The sequence below is a fragment of the Octopus bimaculoides genome, chromosome 7 (genome assembly GCF_046866305.1).
Source record: "Octopus bimaculoides isolate indiv1 chromosome 7, ASM4686630v1, whole genome shotgun sequence".
In the NCBI taxonomy this organism is placed as follows: Eukaryota; Metazoa; Mollusca; class Cephalopoda; order Octopoda; family Octopodidae; genus Octopus; species Octopus bimaculoides.
Genome location: NC_142934.1, coordinates 3721840 through 3744988, shown reverse-complemented (window position 1 = coordinate 3744988; position 23149 = coordinate 3721840). Strand labels below are relative to the sequence as shown.

At 36.0% G+C, this 23149-nt stretch overlaps 1 protein-coding gene across 10 annotated transcripts in view; it reads right to left on the bottom strand.

Moving 5' to 3' along the window:
* Nucleotides 1–23149, bottom strand: part of LOC106871587 (uncharacterized) — a 70700-nt gene that overhangs the window by 22283 nt on the left and 25268 nt on the right. For 7 of the 10 annotated variants that reach the window (XR_016242494.1, XR_016242495.1, XR_016242493.1 and 4 more), the window contains 2 exons: nucleotides 21002–23089; nucleotides 6373–6478 (listed from right to left, as the gene is read on the bottom strand). Coding sequence is in view for 4 of the 10 variants with exons in the window: in XM_089354618.1 (XP_089210744.1) it covers nucleotides 6373–6478; nucleotides 21002–23089 (2194 nt within the window). In the remaining 6 variants the exon portion in view is untranslated. Of the gene's footprint in view, nucleotides 1–5395; nucleotides 5445–6372; nucleotides 6479–21001; nucleotides 23090–23149 lie in introns of all 10 variants that reach the window. The other 3 variants (XR_016242497.1, XR_016242496.1, XR_016242498.1) reach the window with 1 other exon arrangement.

Sequence of the window (23149 nt, the reverse complement as noted above, 5' to 3'; positions counted from 1 at the left end):
TTGGATTAGAGTTGTTAGAAATATAAAGAAAAATAGTAAACAAAGTTAATACAAGGGATACTACTAATGCTATATTCAATAATGTGATGTTTGCAGATGCCACAGTCAATAGTAAAACTACTAATAGATTTAGGACGAGCTAACAGATCTAATATCTGTAAATTTTAATTCTTTGTTAGAAATCATCATCCTTGTTATTTTAATGTCTACTTTTCCATGCTTGTTTGGGTCAGACAGAATTAGTTGAGGTAAATTTTCTTTTCTACAGCCCAATGCCACCCCTGTTGTCAAGCCTCACTTGTTCCCAAGTAAGGTAATGTTTCCCCGTAACCAGACATGTTTTCATGGAAGATTAGAAACAAAGAACACCACCTGTATGGTAGTGGCATTCATTCACTGCTGTCACGTGATGTCAAGGAGTCAGAAACACACACAAACACATTTGTTAAGGTGCATAGCTTAGTGGTTAGGATGTTGCACTCACGATTGTGAGATTGTAGGTTCGATTCCCAGACAGGGCATTGTGTTGTGCACTTGAGCAAAGCACTTCACTTTACGTTGCTCTTCAGTTGTTTCGTCATCTGACACATAGCATACGGTGCACCTGTACAGGTAATGTCAATTTGATGGAGAGAGTGAGCTTATGTGTACACAAACATTTAAACACTATAAACAAATCACCTGTGTGGTTGTTCAGCAAGAAATTACCAAACCCTCATACATCGTCTAACGACGGGAGAGTCCATATATATATATATATACATGACGGTCTTCTTTCAATTTCCATCTACCAAATCCACTCACAAGGCTTTGGTCAGGCCAGAGCTACAACAGAAGACCTTTGTGCAAGGTGTCACACAACAGAACAGAACCTGAAACCATGCGATCAGGAAGTAAACTTCTTACCACACAGCAGTGCCTGTACCAATTATATGAAGTAAAGGTGGCAATATATACTGACTGTGAAATGAGAGATGTGGTGCATCATGTCAGGTGTGAAGAAGAAATCTGTGCAAGTATCACCATAGGAGAGATAAGAGAGAGCTCAGAGGAAAGGTGGAAGGCCTGTGTACTACAGAAATATGGTACATTGATCAATAAACTTGATTCGGGTATTACATAAATATATCTAAAACATACAATGCTGTGACAGATCCCTCGATTAGTCAACATAATGAGAGCTTAAACCTAGTTTTAACAATAAATCTGGCAAAGCAAAACAAGTGCACATTACTCGACGGGGAATTTTTGATGTACTAATGTTACTCGGTAAATATGTTTGAAGGTACTTCAAAACCAGAAGCATGTGTCGACATGATAGAAACAAGTTCAGTTCTTTTGTTTAGGATCAAAATAAGGTGATAAATGATATGGAGTTACAACTTCAGATGAAAATCAAAGTATCTTTACCCTATTTTGATATGAAAGTCAAAGATGGCTGCCGGTGAGGCTTTAGATGATAATAAACCAAGTACCATGATGAAATAGTTAAAAATAGATTTAAAAAAACCTCTTTTTCTTTTTCTGTTAGACAACTAAGTTCATTATGTCCATAATTAGAAAAATAGTAACTTTGCTCAATAGCAAAACTAAATTTAATGAGAATTTCTGAAGTGTAAAAAGAAGATTATGTGAATTATTTATGGCAGTTGATTTCTTTGTTCTTTTTTTTTTTCTTGTTTGGTGTTTTTTTTTTTTGCATAACAAAATATAATTTTAGACTTGCATAAACCTTGTCAAATATATATATTTTCTTTGTCGTTTCAGCTCAGAGCTGTGGCCATGCTGGAGCACCGCTGTTTTCTTACACTGTTATTACTGAGAGCCTTCTCTAATATGTGGCACTTGGTGAAGAATGGAGTTTGATGTAGCTATCCTCATTTGCACCTCTTGCCATAAGGTAGGTTCATATATACAAATATATACACACAAACATATATATACAAACTCAATGAACCGGATCTTCCATTTTGTGCATATATATATATATATATATATATATATATATATATATACAGACACACATACACGGACACACACACATATACATATATATACACACACACACACATTATTCTTTAACAAGAATAGTATTGACAGTTTCAGCCCACCAGAATATTGTAGAAATTCTATGAAACATTCAAATGTCCAAATAATGAAAAACTGATACATAATTTCTACTTTAAACTGAAAAAAAATCAACAAAATGAATATATATATATATATATATATATATATATATATATATATATATATATATATATATAGGTTTAGTAATGCTCATAATACAAGTTAGGAAACTTTTGAAATAATAATTTTAATAATATTAAGAAACAACTAAAAAACACTCATAAAAAAGAAAAAATTAAGCAAAACACTATATTTGCTGAAACTGTACCTAAAAGCAGTCAGTTTACATTAAAAACAACCAAATGCACCAATAAATATAAAAAAAGAAACAAAACAAAATAAAAACACTTCAGCAACAGGGTGAATAATAATACATGAAAATAACAAACAATGTGCATAAACAAGGTATGGGAATAACAAGGATTAAAAAACAAGGGTAAAAATATATAAATTCTTATAAAAACAAAACAAAAAATAACAAAAAAACGAAACAAAAACTAAGCTTATTTGCTCATAATCACATTTAGCCACATTCACCTGTTTAACTTTTATATATACCCTACGTCCTATGTAAGATGTTTTGTTAATTAGCAAAATCTATAAATAGCTAATAATTCCTTAACGAATGAGATGATTTACTGTTAATCAGATTGCTGTAATTTATTTTTGAACTATTAACCTTGATTAAGCGTGAAGAATTTTTATGATCTTTACAATATCCGCTCTGTCTCTGCCTGGCTTGGGATCTGACTGCAATCGGCTCATTAATTGCTTGCGGTATACAGAGTTGTAAACTAGATCAAGAATAAGAACTATGCATGTGTGTGTGCATTCCATCATCATCGTCCTTGTCATTTAATGCCCATTTTCCCTTAATGGCAGGGGCTGGAAGGTTTCACAAGAATTGACAAACAAGAGAGATGCGCCATGCTCCAATTGTCTGTTTTGGCACGGTTTCTATAGTTGGATGCCTTTCCTAATGCCGACCACTTTGCAGAATGTACTAGGTGCTTTTTCACATGGTACAAGCATCAGTGCTATTCATGTGGCACCCACCATCATCATCATCATCATCACCATTTAAAGTTTGTTTTCCATGCTGGCATGGGTTGGCTGGCTTGACAGGAATGACAACCCAGAGGACTGTGCTTAGCTCCAATGTCATATTTGGCATGATTTCTACACCAAAGAACATAAATATATATATATATATGTATATATATGTACATATATATATATATATACATACATACACACACACTTGATGATGATCTATACACATGAAAATACACATTTAGGATATGTGTGCATTTTAATCTTTAGACTATAGTCTTAATTAATTCTATCAGCCCCAATATTTGCTTTAATTAATCTGATCAGTAACGAAGGAGATCACTGAGGTGGCATTAGCTAGTGCAATATATTCAACCAGCACACGAATTCTGTTGATTCATTTTCTTGCCCCATGCTCTCACACATGCATATACATACACGTATTCATAAAACAAACTAAGCAGAAGTTGTAGAAACTCAATGTATAAATGAGGCGACAACGTTAAGAAATGATGTTTATGAAATACAAACTTGTTATCGTTTCAAAGATGCTTGAGGCATATTTGAACCTGTAAGAAAGACATTCACTGCATTTTGCCATGGAGAAAATTACTCACTGTAGACAAATATGAGTAAATACCCTTGAGTCTGCTCACAGCAGCCCGTAACCAGACTGGTTTAGCCTCATCTGGTTTGGGGGCGCTATGAGCTGACTCAGGGCGTTTACAGCAAGAAATTTTCCCCATGATAAAATACTGTAAGTGGATTTCCTATTGGTTTCAATGGGCCTCAAGCATATTTGAACCGGTTGCAAGATTGTATTTATTTACATATCACATTGTACAATAAGATGTATGACTATTACTGTACAAGTCAGATCTCCATATAAATTGTCATTATCCAGTTGGCTTCCAGCATAATGGTTAGCTTACCATGGTACTTAAAAGTGTTACTAGTTTTATATATATAGTTGTAATAATGAAGTCAAACCAAATAGTGGGATTTTGAAATCATTTAATACGCCTGTTTCAGTTCAATGCATCCATTACATAAACCTTCTTCAGTTAAAGCATTTCAAAAATATTTTTGAAATGCTTTAATTATCTGGTTTGACTTCATTATAACAACTAATACTGCTTGATGCCAGCACAAACTAACTGGTCTGGACTTCATGTATGCGGATACCGTAACAACAATTTGGGGTAGTTTGTTATACTTGAATAGGGCCGAAAATTCTGGTACCATGTACTGCTCTTGGTGAAACACAAATTATATACATTATATATATATACATATATATATGGTTTGGTGATGCAAACAAGGAAAATAGAACTCAAAGCATGAGTATATATACTATTTTTTGTTAATAAACAGCTGAAGTTACTGTGTGTCTCAAGGGCCATGAGTTTCATGTTAACACAAAAATCTTTTGGCCCTGAATCACTTTGCAACCTCTGCCAATTATCAATAAAACAAACACACACACACATATATATATATATATACATGTATATTTAATATTATCTGGGTAGAAAGATTAATTTGAAAAAAAAAAAATCACCAACAGCTGTTACCATTGTACAGAAACAATTGTAATTTGTGATTAACACCTGTTCATTCTATATTCTTGTTATATATATATATATATATATATATATATATATATATATATATATATATATATATATATATATATAAACCAAAAATACTCAATGATCCCGGCATCTTTAATAATTTCTTTCAAATGGAAAGAAAACGGTTAGAGGTAATAATTCATAAATATATTGTATTTCTCCAACTTCTGACTGTTTTATCAATATATATCTGTATATTCCTACACTCTACTCACACTCACACACACGATGGTCTTTCTCACAGCTTTTGTCTCCTAAATTTCATGAAGCTTTGGTCAAATGAAGGCAATGGTAGAGGAAAAGCTGCCTCGCCATGGGATTGAACTCAAACCACATGCTTTCAAAGCAAACTTCTTACCACACAACCATACGTCTGGGTGTCTAAGTGTGGTATTTACAATATACAGCTATACACACACAGATCGCAAACCTATTTAATATCTAACATTATCACTTCTATTTGACACGCACATGCGTCCACGTTTTCCAACATGAATATACACAGAGCCATGCCATGCAAGGACATTGGGAATTATGAAGGAATCAAGAAAAGAACTCGATACCAAACAACGATTTACCATTTAACCCTAGTTTTTTTGTGGCATCTTGTTTAATGTCTCATTTCATCTGAAAAGGGGAAAGCAATTTTAAAGTTTAACCAACATCAACAACGATATGATTAAGAATAAAACCGTACCTAAAGTCGGTTGTATTTCCTGTCACTGAAAAGTTATAAACAGTTATTGTATTTTGTAAACAAACATATTCGGACGTTTATATCTATGTGCATGCGTGAATGTATGTATGTGCACTCCTATGCATGAATACACAGAATTGGTTTCGAATTTTGGTACAACACTAGCAATTTTAGGGTGTGGGGGGAGCAAGTCGATTACATTGGCCCCCAGTGCGTGACTGGTACTTATTTTATTGACCCTGGAAGGATGTAAAGTAAAATTGATCTCAACGGAACTGGAACTCAGAATGTAACATATAACATCTCAAGGTACATCTTTTTCTCTGATGAAATTATGCTCATGTCACATAAATGCAAATTCAATGTATAAATTTGTAATTAAATTATTGAGTATTAATCAAAACGGCTGTAAGAAGTAAAGTAATAAATAATTTTTAACTTCCTACTCTCCATTTTCTTTTCTTCATTTAACTATATATATATATATATATATATATATATATATATATATATATATTACAGGGCATCATATGTGATGCACAGGATACTTGGCAGATAATCAAAGGTTGCAAAACAGAAGTATATTACCCACTAATTAATAAAGTACCAACATATATTGCCCACATACTAAACCAAATTAATTCCCATGAACTAGAAGTCCTGAAAACAAGCATGGATGTTTACAATAAGATTATGGAAATGATTTGAACGAATAAAGAGTTAATTCTGATTATTTTCTTAGATTGATTTTAGATTAGAATTAAAAATGATAAAAAAAAAAATGAAAAGTAATAAATGACTTTGAAAATATTCAACGATTAACTGAAAAATAAAAAGAAAAATGTGGTATCAACTCACTTGCTCTAATGATATCTTCTAACTGACGACCTTTCAATTCAAGTTCTCTTAGTTTAGCATCAATATCAACCACTTCAAGAGGAATTTCAGAAGAGGTGAATGTTTTCTAAAATTAAATAAATAAAATTTAACTGAAACATGACTGTAAATAGTGAAGAAAAAACAACAGAAAACAAGGCAATGATATTTAAACTGATAAGAGTGATTCAAAATATAGAAGAGATTAAATATAGAGCTATATTAGCAAGCTTGTTTGCTATGCTGTGCTGGAGAAACACAGAATTGGTTTGCTTCTGGCTGACCTGAAAAATGGGAAATGGAATGGCACTCAGAAAAATTAGCAACACATACATCTATTGAAATGTCACCTTTGAGTAAGCAAATCAACAGCATGGATTGTGTGGTTGTTATCAAATCAACAGCATGGATTGTGTGGTTGTTATGTTTTGTACATTTGACATAGTCCAATACATAGAAATAAATAAATAAAGATGATGAATGATGTAACAGAAGCAATGGAACCCAAAATAGATAATAAAAGAAAGAATACATTATATATTTGCTTAACCACTCGTTGAGCAGGGTGGTGTAGACTCATCTTGGAGCACTTTATTCTAAGTGACCAGACATAGCCTTCTTTTGAATTTGTCACCCTAAGGAATAAAAAGTTATCTTTAAATAATCATGCCACAAGGCAAGCCATACACAAAGTCACGAGGAGCTGCATGTGGGCCAAGAACAGACTGCCTATGCCATACACTGCACAATACCCAGCCACAGGTCGCCTAAGCCTTAAACTGCATGTGGCCCAACCACTGGTTGCCTGCACCCCGCACTAACATCCTTTTCAGGACACAGAGCTACCCAGGTCCACTACATCAGACGTATTAGACAGAGAGCCAGTAGGTTGTTTTTTTTTAACCTTTTGCTCTCTTTGTATCTATTTGCTGGAACCATTTTGTGCCAGGCAACACTACTACTACCACTGTTAATAATAATAATAATAATAATGATGATGATGATGATGATGATGATGAGCTATCAGCAGGGTATGTGGGTCATCTGTAGTCAACTAGTCTGATGAAAGTGGTATGTTTCAAGCGTTGGTTCTTTGCCAATAATTCTGATGGGAAACATTTAGCATCAAAGTTTATTTTGTGGTTTAGTAGAAACAAGTTAAGACTGATAAGACGATAAGACAGAAGGGAAATAGGGCACGTACATGTGTGTGTGTGTGTGTGAGCGAGGGAGAGAAAGAGAGTATATGTAAGTATGTGTGTGTGTATGCGAGAGTGAGTGAGGGAGAGAAAGAGAGTATATATATATATATATGTGTGTGTGTGTGTGTGTGTGTGTGAGCAAGGGGGAGACAGAGAGTGTATGTGTATGAGCAAAAGAGAGTGTATGCGTATGTGTGTGAGCGAGGGGGAGACAGAGAGAGTACATGTGTGTGTGAGCGAGGGGGAGACAAAGAGAGTATTTGTGTATGACCAAAAGAATGTGTGCATATGCGTGTGCAAGAGAGAGAGAGTACATGTGCGTATGTGTGTGTGTTCTTGTGAGTGCAACAAATCTGCCTATGTAATATTCATGCTATTGTTGTTATTCTTCTTCCTGTTAACAAACCGTTTCACTATAATATCTCCATGAAAATCTCTTGGTAGAGCTGCCCATCAATAATTGATTGCACCAGAGTTTATTCTAACTGAATACTTCACTACACCATGTTAATGGAACCGTTTCCAATTCTTCTTCCATTAAACTAACCCTAACTTCTGCGATGGCCTCATTTCGTACAAACTCTTTCCTTTTTTCACATCAATGATTCAGTTGCCGTCACTGCCAAACACACTCACTTATCTATGCACTCCATCCACAATCTAGAGCATAATTCGAACTTTCCATTCTGTGACAGAAATCATTGGCAAGGTGTGGCTGTGTGGTAACACGTTTGCATCCCAACCGCATGGTTCCAGGTTCAATCCTGCAGTGTGGCACCTTAGGTAAGTATCTTCTACTATAGTCTCAGACCAACCAGTGCCTTCTGAGTGTCTTTGGTAGATGGAAACTGTGTGGAATCAGTCACATGTATGTATATTAAGTGTGGGTGTAGGTTTCTGTGCAATCCCAGATAACATAAAAAAAAAAAGAGACAACAGCACTCACTTTTGGAATTATTGAATTTATTGTTGTGTGGCTATGTGGTAAGAAGCTTGTTTTCTAACCAGATGGTTCTGGGTTCAGTCCCACCGCGTGGCACCTTGGGCAAGTGTCTTCTACTGTCGCTTCAGGCTGACCAAAGCCTTGTGAGTGGATTTGGTAGATGGAAACTGAAAGAAGCCCATCGTGTATATACGTGTGTGTGTGTGTATTTGTGTGTCTCTGTTTTTCCCCCCACCATCGTTTGACAGCTGATAAAAGATATTAACCCAAGCTAAAACAACACATCGATTTAGTTCAAGTAGAGACCCTTTCAGAACCCCATGGATTAGAAATGCTGCTTTCAGAACCTGCTGTAACCATTAGCGTACCAGACAAAATACTGAGTGGCATTTCGTTTGTCTTTATGACCTGATCTCAAATTCCACTGTGGTTGAATTTACCTTTCGGGATAAATAAACCCCAGTTAAGTAATTGACTTCCCCCCTCCCCTCAATGGGGTGGTCTTCACTGGAATGCTTTTTACCATAGAACTGCGCAATCAGGGATGACTTGGGCAAACAATAACAACATTGTTACAGATATATCACCTTATTTATCTGAAGAGGGACTTTGTTCTCAGACACAAAACCCTGGTTGACATAGCAAATGCTCTTCTTTAACTCTTTTGATTCCCAGCCACTTGAAACCATCCTTGGTTCTAGGCTATAAATCCAGTATTTAAATGGCCTAAATTAAAAGCTTTTCTCTAAATTTTATGTTAAATTTTCCTAATAATGACAAAGTTATTTTTATAAATTCTTTGTTGTTTTCAAAATGAACTGAAACAAAGACATTGCATTCCAACAGAAATATGCTAATGAATGAGTTAAAGGAAACTTCAAATGTTGCTTTGGTTTTTTTTTTTTTTGTTTTTACCAAAATTTATACTTGCTGATATTAGATATCAGTAATCTGCAGAAATCTAACCCCACCCCCTCGTTATTCTACGATATGTTTAATCTCTCATATCTTGGTTTCCACAAAAGCTGCAGATTCATTCATCTCATCCAGAGATTAGTTGTATACAAATTCTGTTCCACATAAGACTGACTCCAGGATTAACATTCAGCAATTAGTTGTTCCACATAAGACTGACTCCAGGATTAACAAAACATATTTTTTCAAATTCATTAATTCATATTTTTATTTGGTTTGCTCACGTTGTAACTGAGATTTGAAAAATTTTAAATATTCTTGTAAATTTTGATGATTTTAATAATGTTTTTCAATGGTTTAGTCAGGCAGCACCCACCAATGTTCTGTTTCAGAGCCTCTCAGACACCATCAGAACAACAACCTCTGGATAATCGGTCTAGATAATTGCTTCAACCTACACTCTAGCATGTTCTGCAAACTTTAACCTATAAACGTCAGGGGAGCGATTAACCAAGAACTGCTGTCTCCTGGGAGCAACTGTCAAGGAACTATCAGAGAATGAGTGAGGTTGCCCTAGGACCCTCCAAGACTTATGCAAGGCAACAAGAAAAAGGCAAGGTGTTGACTGAGGGATAGATTAAGTCTGCCATGCAAAAAGTCAAAGAATAAACAATAAAGTTAAAAAAAAAAATGAGAAAAAATATAAAACAGATAGGTTGTATGAGTAATAAACCAGTTATTAAAGTTCATAATGTTGAAATTCCTTTCTCCTCATGACATATCAATTTATTTAATGTTGCGAATTATACACAAGAATAATGAGATAAGACACGTATCATCATCGTTGTAATGTCCATTTTCCATGTTTGCATAGGTTGGAGGGAATTTTATCATTGAGGCACGTTTCCTATGCTTGGATGCTTTTCCTGTCACCAACCCTCACCTGTTTCCAAGAAAGATAATCCCCTATGGCCAGACATGTTCTTACAAACTATTAGAAATGAACGACACTGCTTATGTGATAATGACATTCATAACTATCATGTGATGCCAAGACAAGGAAATACAAACATACACACATACATATGTATGCACATATTCTATTACATCTTTGCATCACTATGCCCCCAGAAACAGCTATGGGATCTTAACAAACTATAAACATCTATATGGATTTACAATATTCTCTGCACTCCACCAGTATTGATAAAATTTTAATACGGTTTTTATTATAAGTAGGACTATATATCATATATCCTTAACATATTTATACATTTATATATCAATATATTTTTAGCACATGATTTTGCACACATAATTATTTTACAACAGAATATATTTTAGTAACCTATCTTTTGTCCCATCATAATTTTCCCTATGCCTCAAATATACTGAGCACTTCAATGTGTCCTATATATAGGAAAAATTTCATCTCTTGAAAATAAATTTTATATATATATATATATATATATATATATATATATATATATATATATATATATATATATATATATATATATATATATATATATATATATATATATATATATATATATATATATATATATATATATATATATAATAGGCACAGGAGTGGCTGTGTGGTAAGTAGCTTGCTTACCAACCACATGGTTCTGGGTTCAGTCTTCTACAAGAACTAGACCAATGGTTCTCAACCAGGTTCCACATGGCCCTTGGGGACCCATAGGAGAGTCCTAGGGCAAGTGTCTTCTACAATAGCCTCGGGCCGACCAAAGCCTTGTGAGCAGATTTGGTAGACGGAAACTGAAAGAAGTCCGTCGTATATATATATATATATATATATGTTTGTGTGTCTGTGTTTGTCCCCCCACTGTCGCCTGACAACCGATGTTGGTGTGTTTATGTCCCCATAACTTAGCAGTTCGGCAAGAGAGACCGATAGAATAAGTACTAGGCTTACAAAGAATAAGCCCTGGGGTCGATGTGCTCGACTAAAGGTGGTGCTCCAGCATGACCACAGTCAAATGACTGAAACAAATAAAAGAGTAAAATATAAAGAAGAGCCCAAATTTATTGAGGAGTATTTCATGGTTGGCTCGAAGAAAATCTGTTTTTGTATTCGGATTAAAAATAAAAGTCTTTATGTGAACTCGACAGACAGACCTGAAGAAGATCTGGACTCATAGAGGGCATGTTTTGAGGAAGTTAAGAGGGATGACAAAAAGACAAACTCTACTAATTGATTGACTGAGTAAACAATTAATCAATTGGTTAAATTGTTAATCAACTAACAAAAAGTGAAGAAGTGAACTAGAATCAGTGTGTATGTGTTATTGTATAATGACCCTCTCTTGATACAACAAAATAAAAAAAATGCAAAAGTCTGTACTAGAAAATTCAAGAGAGTCTGTAGATGTCAGTTAAGTTTAGTTGTGATGAGGGGGCGAAAAAACAAACAAACAATAAAACTGACATTTCCTATTAAGACATTTTAATGAAAAGTGTTTAAGTAATGGCTGAACTGGGTGAAGTGATAAAAAAAAAGAAAGAAAAACAAAATAGGAGTGAATAGGTTAGATGAAAGGAAGAGGAAATAGCTAAGGAGATAATAACAGAGAATGAGAAAGTGTGTGTGAGAGAGAGAGAGAGAGAGAGAGAGAGAGAGAGAGAACGTGGCAGGGGTAAGTAGTCCATGTTAGGGTCAAGATGACCAAAGCAGTGGAACATAATTTTGTTATGGAGAAAGGTGGTTAGTGTGAAAAGAGGACAAAGGCTGAGTGACCAGGCTAGGAGTGTAGACAGACCATGCAACTACAAAGAAACAAACCAGACAGGAGCATGTAGGTGTGTTTGAAGTAGAAGAATTGAGCAAGGATTTCATGGTGAGCTGCCAGTCATTTAGTTGTCTTTGGACCTTCAAAGATGAAGATGTGGTGAAAGAAGTGCGTTGAGGTAGCAAAACAAAGATTCCAGGATGCCAGGGAGGTTATTGCAGGCAGCCATAAAATATTCCAAGAACTAGACCAATGGTTCTCAACCAAGTTCCACATGGCCCTTGGGGACCCATAGAAGAGTCCATTGCTAAAATTTATCACCAATAAATTTGTTATGCTTTTACAATACACAAAATATTTTAGCAATTTTTTTAATACAATTCCTAATGATATTTAATCATAAACAATGAGATTTTATGACCCTTTCAATACCAACCCAGCTGAAACCGCCTCTGGCTCTGAGTACAAATGCCTTGGTTTCGTAAGTTCTGAATTAAAATCTTCCACCAAACCTTAGTCACAATTCATGTTCCTAACACTAGCTTAATGATAACTAAGTTATTTTACTAAATTCTTTGTTATATTTAAAATTAATTGAAAGAAACACAGAGCATCTCAACAGAAATACGGTAACAAGTAGATTATAGTTGTCTCAGTCAGTTATCCATCTTTTGTGGGGTTCATCATTCCCCTCACTGATCTTTCTTTTCAGTGGTTTCCCTAAGATCTCACAGCTCTTCCCCACCCACTCCTCTGTACACATCACATGTCTATACCAGTGTAGTGAGCTCACCAGTACACATCAGCTAACACTTGGTCATTTCTTCAGCTTATTTATGCTTTACCATTCATGAGGGTTACTGTTACACACCCAAAGAACTATGCTTACCTCATCTCTTCCCATCCCTAGCAAAATTTATGCTTCATGCAGTTTCCTTTCCATATGGACTCAGCACTAATTAGACCACCGTTTAATAGAAACTATCAACTCAGAGAATTCATTAAATGGTTGATCGTCCTATTAATTACACAAGTGCACCAATGGCTGAAACTTTCACAGCTTGACCCCTTAGTTTAAGGACCATGTTTCAAGTGGATCCCTTTTACCTTGCTATCAGTTGATGACACTGTAACGCCAGTCACGGAGGTTATCACTTTCCTACACAATCTCGTTAATTATAGGTATAACTGCTCTCTCTGTGTTTCAGTGATTTTCACTTTTGGGATCAGCTGCCTTCTCTGGTCTGTTAGGGGATTCCCCTTCGGGCAATCACTGTCCCACTGATTCTTGCTCGAAAAATGTCAGAGTAGTACTAACATTGTGTGTATGTTGTAGGGGTTCTTCTTGGTAATGGCATCGATCCAAAGAGAAATGTTGCTTACGAATTCAACCCTCTCACTATCATTGTACTGAACCTTCTCTCAGCTCCACTCCTGACTAAATATAAATAATAGTCTGCAGCTGATGATATGTAACAATGCAGAAACTTGTCCTACAATCAGAGCCCAGCTCCATGTCTTTTCACACACATTTTTTATAGGGAGAATTGCTCTTGCAAGACAGTGATTTTAACTCATTCATGTAAACTCAATGTATTTTAATTATCACTGCTTAGTGCAGGGAACTTTTTTAACCAATTACCCCCAAATATACTTATTTATGCTGATGTTACCCCCTTGATTCGAAAGAAAGAAAATCACAGAGTTTTACCCCACTTAGGGTAATTTACCCAAGTTTACCGATATGTGGCTTAGTGTGTCTTTAATTAGTTCCAGCTTGACAAAGCCTTGCACACACCAGCAAATTTATTGTTTGTTGTATACATAACAGCAGTTCTTAGTAAGCTACGATCAAAACATTTGGTGTGTAGCTGATGAAGCATAACAACACAGAAACATGGCCTGTAGTCATATAAGTGAGATGATATCCATAGCACAATGGTGTAGTTTCAATTATCTATAAGTAGAATTTCTCTTCCAAGAGTTACTACAGTGAAAATTTTTCCACATTTGGGTGTATTTGAATATGTTGACTATTGGGTTGGTGCATAATTATTGCAGCTATTTTTCAACAAATTTTATTCAAGAAAAACAATAACACTATTTAACAAAAATATCTTTAAATGATGGTCTAACCATCTGTCAAACAAATGGGAAGCAGTAATTGAAGTAGATGGTGAATATGCTCCAGAATAATCATTTAAAGACGTTTTTATTAAATATTGTTTTTGTTGAATACAGTTTGTTGCAAAAATGCTGCAATAACTATGCACCAATTCAATATAAATGTGCACAGCTTTATTTTAATCATTGCTGCTTAGTGTGTTTTTAATTAATACCTAATAGTGCTTTTTCTTGCCCTTTTTCATTAATTACCTCGTCAAAGGTTGAGGGGCCCATCACCCATGTCAGTCCAGACAGACTACTTAATGTTCAGTGGGGGGTTGATGAAAACCCATCGGAAAAAAAAAACGTAAGTGGTGAAGGAATTCCAAAACTTTGCAGATCAGGAGAAGCCTAACTGGACAAACTGTTTCATCTCAGAGGTTTGGTGTAGGGATAACAAGACGACGGAAGATGAATGGATGCAGGCAGTGGAGGAATTGGTTATTTAAAAAGTAATTGAAGAGTCAGGAAGAAGGATCAGTGTGGGTTGAGTAGTAAGTCAATACAGGTGAGTGAGTATTTGACAAACAGCTGTGGTGGCCTTCATTTCATAAGTTAAAAGTTGTGAATGTGTGTGTATGTTTAGCAACAGTATCACTCCAAATAAGTGAGAAGTGGTAGAATGGTGAAGAATTGTCAAATCTTGAGAAGAGGCTTTGTCTTTGGTAAGCAGATCTGGTAATATCATCAGAGATTGTAATATCAAGGGTTGATTGAAGAGAGAGAGAGGGGGGGGGGGAGAAGGAAAGGCTTTTAGTTGTGTGTTGTTTATGCCAGGAGGAAGTGTAGTATAAGACTGTCCCTTTGATAAGTGTAGGGAACGTGACTTTGTGCTGTTGCAAGATACCAGGTGATCAATGGAACCGGCTTACAAAGGGTCTGTTTATAGATGCAGGGCACACGTGGTAAAGTGACCAGGATGTGTGTGGCTAGGATTACAAGAACGTCACTATTCTAGTCAGGTAACTTATGACCAGAGAAAGAGAGAGAGATTCATTGGCATTTACTGTACCCAGTACACTCTGTAAAGTGGTTGGTGCTAGAAAGGGCATCCAGCCATAGAAACTAATTCAAGACAGGGATTGGAACCTGGTGCAGCTATCCCAGTTTGCCAGCTCCTGTCAAACTGCCCAATCCATGCCAGCAAGGAAAAACGGATGTTAAATGATGATGATGATAATGATCTGAGCCATTCGCCTGTTTTGTACTCATGTCTCCATCTTCTGCTTCTTGTTTATTTGATGCTATTTCATTACTCTATCAGCCTTTCTAATCATAACATGCTGCCACTTGTGCCATCAAGAAAAACATTACATCTGTCTACATACCCCACCACCACCACCACACCCACCCACTATCTATACCTTTCTACTGTTACTACCCTCACATCACTATGTCCCGAGTAATGACAGATTTGCTGGTATCAGATACAGCCACCCACCACCATTTACACTCCAATACTCTTATGCACCACTCACCCTCACTCAGGTCAATCCTTTGACATAAATCATAGTCTTACCATAGACTTTTTCTACAACTATTTACTCCCTTGCTCCCTCTCTCAGTCCCTTTATCTGTCTCTCTTTATCTCTCCCCTCTCTTTCACCAGCACACATTTAGCTGATGACACTATCTCCTACTCTTTTCTGTCATTACTATTTCTCCCTCTCTCTCTCTCTTTCATTACACCCTGCCATAACTATTTCACTTCAGTACTCCTACCACTGTTTGTACCCTTTGCTCCTCCTCTTCAACACACTCACACCACCACTCAGTTTCCTCCTCCATATTATACTACTTTCACACATTCCTCTTATTTCATCTTTAATCAGTGAAGAAAATTATAAAGAAGAGGGTTTCTTTTTTTAATTTTTTAGGAACAAATAAATAAATAAATAAATAAACCACTCAGAATCTGAAGACAATTCTTCACTTTGTAAATGGTTAGGACATGTGGGAAAATATAGGCAGAAGATGACAGGGAATGGATACTGAATAAAACGCATTGATAACATGTAACACACGATTGAGAGGCAGCATTGTTAAATTTCAAACATTATATATGAAATAAGCAATAAAGAGATGAAAGTTGAATGAAAGAGACTTTGAGAGAGAGAGAGAGAGAGAGAGAGAGAGAGAGAGAGAGAGAGAGAGAGAGAAAGAGAGAGATAGAGAGAAAGAGAGAAAGAGAGAGAGGGAGAGCGTGTGTGTGTTTAACTGGCACTTCAGTTATGACAAGTGTTCCAGTTGGTTTGATCAATGGAACAGCCTGCTCATGCAAGTGGCTGAGGATTCCACAGACATGTGTGCCCGTTATGTTGTTCTCAAAGAGATTCAGTGTGACACAGAGTATGACAAGGCTGGCCCCTTTTGAATTACAGGTACCACTCATTCTTGCCAGCTGAGAGGACTGGAGCAATGTGTCTTGCTCAAGGACACAATGTGCCATCAGGAATTGAACTCACAACCTTACAATCATGAGTTGAACGTCCTAACCACTAAGCCACACATGTTTGTGTATGCATGTGCACACACACACACACACACACACACACACACAGAGTCAAGTCACATCAGAACAATTAATGGAAAAAGACAAAAAGAACAAATAAAAATGGAAATCCTCTCATCAGCCATGGAGGCCAGAGTACAAGTGCAGTTTCGGTGCATCTAATGTCTGAAGATTATAAATTCCGTGTTACTGCTCGCCTGGTAGGATGGAGAATTGCAGCTAGAACCAATTAATACAACAACAAAAGATCTATCTATGAGTGCATGCACACACACACACACACACACACACACACAGAGGCAGCAGTCTGCCAAAAGGTATCATATCAAAGAATAACAATGTAGAAACATTAACAAAATTTGTAAAAATCTACAAATGTAATAGTTTAATCAGTTTTAATTACAAGATTGAAAACAAAACAGGATGAAATAATGTTATGAAATATTTATAACAATGTGATCATGTCAATAGCATGCAAGGAAACGAAGAAAACTCATTAAATTGAAATGTTAACGAAAGTTATTGAAATAAAAAATTTTATTGATAATGTAAAAATTGAAAGATAAAGCTTTGAGTTAAAGACTCATTATGTAATTAAGGTCATATAAAAGCTCGTTATAAATTAAGGTAATAATTAACAACAAACACAGAAACTGGAAAAAATATCTGGAAAATGTTTTGAATTTATTGAAGAACAACTCCAATAATTGTGGAAGATGGTATTTTTTGGTCACATGATGATGGAAGCAACAATCAATAAGAACAACAATGAAATAAAGCAGCTAATTGAGAGTAAAAGAGCAGTTTTTTTCATGCTTACCAAAATGATAAGAATCAAGAGCAGAAAAGGAAAGTTTGCATTCCAGATAACAAAGACAAAACTCATGCAATAAAGAACAATTAGCAGCAGACTGAAGCAGCCATAATCGAGAAACGAGCTGATATGCCATCACATGTACATTTCCAGAGATTTCTTCAGCACCACTGAAGTAATTTATTGTTCTAGTTTAACAATTCCAACAACCCTCAGATCAAAAGATGGTAAAAAAACTTCTCAAAGAACAAATGGGTGTCAACATCCAATACAAAGAACATTTCAGGAATTTTGATTTATTGTGACTGTATTTTCTATGATGGTATCTAGAGATCTTTCATTGGTGGCACAATAATGGACATCTGCCATTATGGGAGGGGGGGGGGGCAAAAAAAGGAAAAAAACCCCACCAAGGTACCAAGATTTGATGGGATTCTGGATGAAATTTATAAATTCAAGCATGAAACACCATCAACAAAGTTCCATGTATGGTTTCTGCTAAACTGGATGCGAAAAAAGATACCAGCTTCGAAATGGGAACCAAGAGTAAAAGAGTCTCAATGCATTTTTATGACTTCAGGTAGCAAAAGGTTTCTCCCCCGTGCAAAGATTAGCAGCCATTATGAAGTACTGCTAAAGAAGCAATGAAGCATGGGTGTTTATAGATCATTTTTAATAGCTGAAGAATTAATTTGCAAGAAAGGCTGAATGCAAGCAATTTACAGTCACTTTAATAATTGAATTACTGACGCCAGTAAGAGAGAGAGAGAGATAGAAGAGAGGAGAGAGAGAGAGAGATAGAAGAGAGGAGAGAGAGAGAGAGAGAGGAGAGAGAGAGATAGAAGAGAGATAGAAGAGAGGAGAGAGAGAGAGAGAGGAGAGAGAGAGAAAGAGAGAGAGAGAGAGCATGGCATCGGTTGTGGATACATCTTGAGTGAAAGTGTTGTATAAATGTTAATGTGTCTCCTGGACATTTAACCACCTCTTTATTCCAGAAGGACTTTTAAAGGCTCATCTCTTTGGTTTGTAAGTAATAAATTTTCCACTAGTCTCAACCAATGTACCCAGATTCTTCTACCTATTTCCAACAATTAAATGAATTGAAAGAGAGAGAGTAATGTCTTTGGTCCACATCTACAAAACTTCATTTAGAACTATGAGTTGAGACCAAAACGACACTTATAAATACGAAACCTTTTCACTGTTCAAATTGGAGAAAGACTTTGGTTGAAACAGACAAAAAGAAAGATTGGGAAAAACTGGCTGAAATAACTGGGAATATGATCATAATATAAGAAAATGTGTTAGAGAGACATTCAATGAAGTCATGTCAGCATTGCAATAATTTTGTAAATGAGAGAAAATGTTTTGGATTTCTTCTAACAAGAATTCTTTATCTCTGTTACATTAGACACAGAAAATTTTCCATAAACAATTAAAAAAAAAAGAAGCAACAATAAAATAAAACATGTGTTAAGAAACTAATAATAGGAAAAGTGTGTGTGTGTGTGTGTGTGTGTGTGTGTGTGTGTGTGTGTGTGTGCATATATGAACACACACACAAATATTCCTTTCATTCTTTTACTTGTTTCAGTCATTTGATTGGCCATGCTGGAGCACTGCCTTCTGTTGAAGAAATCAACCCCAGGACTTATACCTTGTAAGCCTAGAACTTATTCTAACAGTCTTTTGTGCCAAACTGCTAAGCTACAGGGACGTAAACACACCAACATCGGTTGTCAAGCGATGGGGGGGGGGCAAACACAGACACATGTAAATATATATATATGTGTATATGATGGACTTCTTTCAGTTTACGTCTACCAAATCCACTCACAGAGCTTTGGTCAGCCTGAGGCTATAGTAGAAGACACTCGCCAAAGGTACCCTACAGTGGGATTGAACCCAGAACCATGTGGTGGAGAGCAAGCTTCTTACCACACGTGAAGGCACATGGCCTAGTGGTTAGGGTGTTGCATTCATGATAGTGTGATCATGGGTTCAATTCCCAGACTGGGCATTGCATTGTGTTCTTGAGCAAAGCACTTCATTTCACGTTGCTCCATGATCATTTCGACATCTGACATGTAACATATGGTGCACCTGTACAGGTAATGTATTTGATTTGATGGAGGGAGTGAGCTTATGTCTACACAAACATTCAGTCAATATAAACAAATCCTGTGTGGTTGTTCGATAAGAAATTGTCAAACCCTCATAAGTCGTCTAACAACAGGAGATTTCATTATATCCTCTTTTACTTGTTTCAATCATTTGACTGCGGCCATGCCAGAGCAGCACCTTTAGTCGAACAAATTGATCCCAGCACTTATTCTTTGTAAGTCTGGTACTTATTCTATCAGTCTCTATTGCTAAATCGCTAAGTTATGGGGATGTAAACACACCAACATTAGATTGTCAAATGATGGTGGGGAAACAAACACAGACATACACACACACACACACACACACATATATATTATATACTTATATATACACGATGGGCTTCTTTCAGTTTCCATCTACCAAATCCAGTCACAAGGCTTTGGTTGACCCAAGGCTATAGTAGAAGGCACTTGTCCAAGGTGCCATGCAGTGAGACTGAACCTAGAACCATGTGGTTGGGAAGCAAGCTTCTTACCACACAGCCATGTCTATATATTTAAGCAAAACGTACAAGAATATATCTTAACCCATTAAGTCCCACTGTCCTATAAATAAGATACTAAATGAAAACTTTAAATAAGCTATATCACATTATCTCAGTGACCTATTTATAGGACACCGAGTATTTCCATTTCTACTTGAAGTAAAGGAGTTTTAATAATTATTTTTATCATTTTAACCCATTTTCAATCATCTGTGAAAATTTAAGAACTCTGGGACTTAATGGGTTGAATAGAATTAATTCTCTACTTCAAACCTTTATATTAAAAGCAAATTCAGAAGTTTTAAAACTTTAATACTCAGAATGGAGTCTTTTGAAAAAATGTTATCAGGCTAATGAAAGCAGGTCAGTTCTCTGGAAATTTGGGTTTTTACAGATGAGACATTGAAGCAGCAAAATGCAGAGCTGGCTTTCCTTCCACCACAAACGCTGCAATGGAAGGAGAACGGGCTCTTGCTGGAAGCAAAAACAGTTTGGTAAGTATTATTATAAAACAGCAGTGAGATGGCCTCATGCTGTTAATCCATGACCTTAACTTTTCCACTGTTGCATCATCATTCATGCATTGACATTAAACTTGAAAAGAAATACACACACAACATCAATAAAATCATCAATAAAAACAATGTATATACCTTCTTCGTATCACTTTTAAGAGAAGTTTCTGGTTGGTTTGGTAAAGTATCGTTGATAGTAAATGTAAAAGTCCGTGTGACTGGAATTCTTCTCCTCTGTCCAGTACTGACACTTTCATTGACATCTCCATTGCTTTGACTATTTTGGGAGATTCTATTGTTATTCACATTCAAATGTTTAACTTCTGGATCAACATAGCCTTCCACCTTTCTCGTTGCAATTCGCCGCTCAGCCTCGAGTTGCCATTCTGTTTTGACTTCCGTTTTAGTGTTTTGTTCAGAATGAGGTGTCTCAATTCTTTCAAATGCCTCTGGAATCGTTTTAAGTGCAGACGGATTTTCTTTGTTTTCTTTGGCTGTCTCAGTTCTTGAACCTATTTTCTCACGCCGAGGCTTTGGTATAGGATTAACTCGATCATCAATAATAGTAAGAGAGCCTTTGTTAGCAGGAGACATATGCCCAGGGTGCAATTTAGTTGTAATAACACCTGAAGCTGGGCTGTTTGCATCATCGTTTCCTAAATGTTTTCCTCTGGGTTTTACCAGGGATTTTCCTGCAGAATGAGTTGAATGTATGTCTGCTGCAGATTCTGACAAAGCATTAGGTTTCACAGTCTTAGAAATTTCAAAATTATTTTTAGAGCTGGCAGCAGTAATTCCACCAGAAGAAGGTATGTCCATAGCCACGTGTCCTCTATTAATCTCTTGATGTGGTTTCAAATTTTGCTCATTTTTCATTATGGTACTTAAAGGAAAAGACGGTGGAGGTACGTTGTTTTTATCAGATTTTGCAACATCATCTGGTTTCTTGGAATCTGTTGGTTGATCACCAATGCCTGGGGCAACTTTAGAATAATCTTTAATTCTTTGCTGAATACTTGGAAGCTGTACTCTAAGAGATGCTCTGGTTTGCTTTCTAGGGGTGAATGAACTTGAGGCTGTAGACGTTGAATTGGTACTTTCTTGTTCTGACTTTGATGAAGAATTTAAGGCAGCCTGTGGCTTGTTTTGATGATTTGTATGAGCAGTTATCACATCAGATTCTTTTTCAGTTGAATTGATCAAAGATGTCTTACTTTTATTAAGGTGTAAATGAGGATTCTTGAAATTCTGTGAGTTATCTCCCGATAAGGATTTGATGGTTGAAGAATTGGTAACTGTGGAAGTTGAGGTTTGTGACAGTTTAATATTCGGCACAGCTGGCTCTGTTGGCAGTGGTGATGGGGGATCACTATTAGTAGGTGAAGAACTGGTGCTCTGGCGTTGTCGAATACCAGCCAAGCTTTTCAGCAAGCCTGAGACTACGTATTGTTCACTGTTGTCTTTTAAATTTGAAACAGATTTGTGATGCATAGTTGCTTGCATTTTTTTATCCCCCATTGTCCGACTAGAGACTTCTTTCATGAGCATTGGCGTATCTAATGAAGGATCTGATTCTGGTTTTGCAGCAGATTTTACTGATACAGTAGAGAAAGTCAAGTCATTTGTCTCTCGTTTTTGACTATCAGATCTCTCATGGAGATTAGAGTCTCTATAAGGTGAAGTCTGAAAAGTTTTCTCAGAATTATAACTAGAACGGTTTTCATGCTGAGGAAAAGAATTTTCAGGTAAATTTGTTGAAGATTTTTTTGTGCTGGAATCAATTCCCTTTAAATGAGCCTTTAATGCTGAAGAAGAATTTTTTCTTCCATTGTTAATCATCTGTTCTTCTTCCATTTCTTTCTTGTACTGTTTATCTGATCTGAGGCGTTCTTCTGCTTTCTGAACTTGATCTTTCTTTTTGTCAAAGAGTTTACCCTTTAATCTTAGTGACTTCGCATTTGCAGAAGGATCATTTTTACTCGAATCCATATTATTTGAAGTGGTTTTATCAATGGAGTTTATTGTGATGGGTGATGGTGTGGTGGTTTGTTTTTGTGTGGAATAGTCAGTTAAAATTTTACTTGTAGGTGACATATAACTTTTTCTAAAGCAGGATCTGTGATACAAGTTACCGTCTTCAATATGTTTTTCAATAAGATACACTTTGTCCTTGCACAGTACACAATAATCGCCACCCGAAGGCTGCTTGGTTGGAGTGGAACTACCCTGAAGAAAGAAAACAAAACAAAAGAAAGATTTGAATATGAAAGACAAAAACAACTGAAA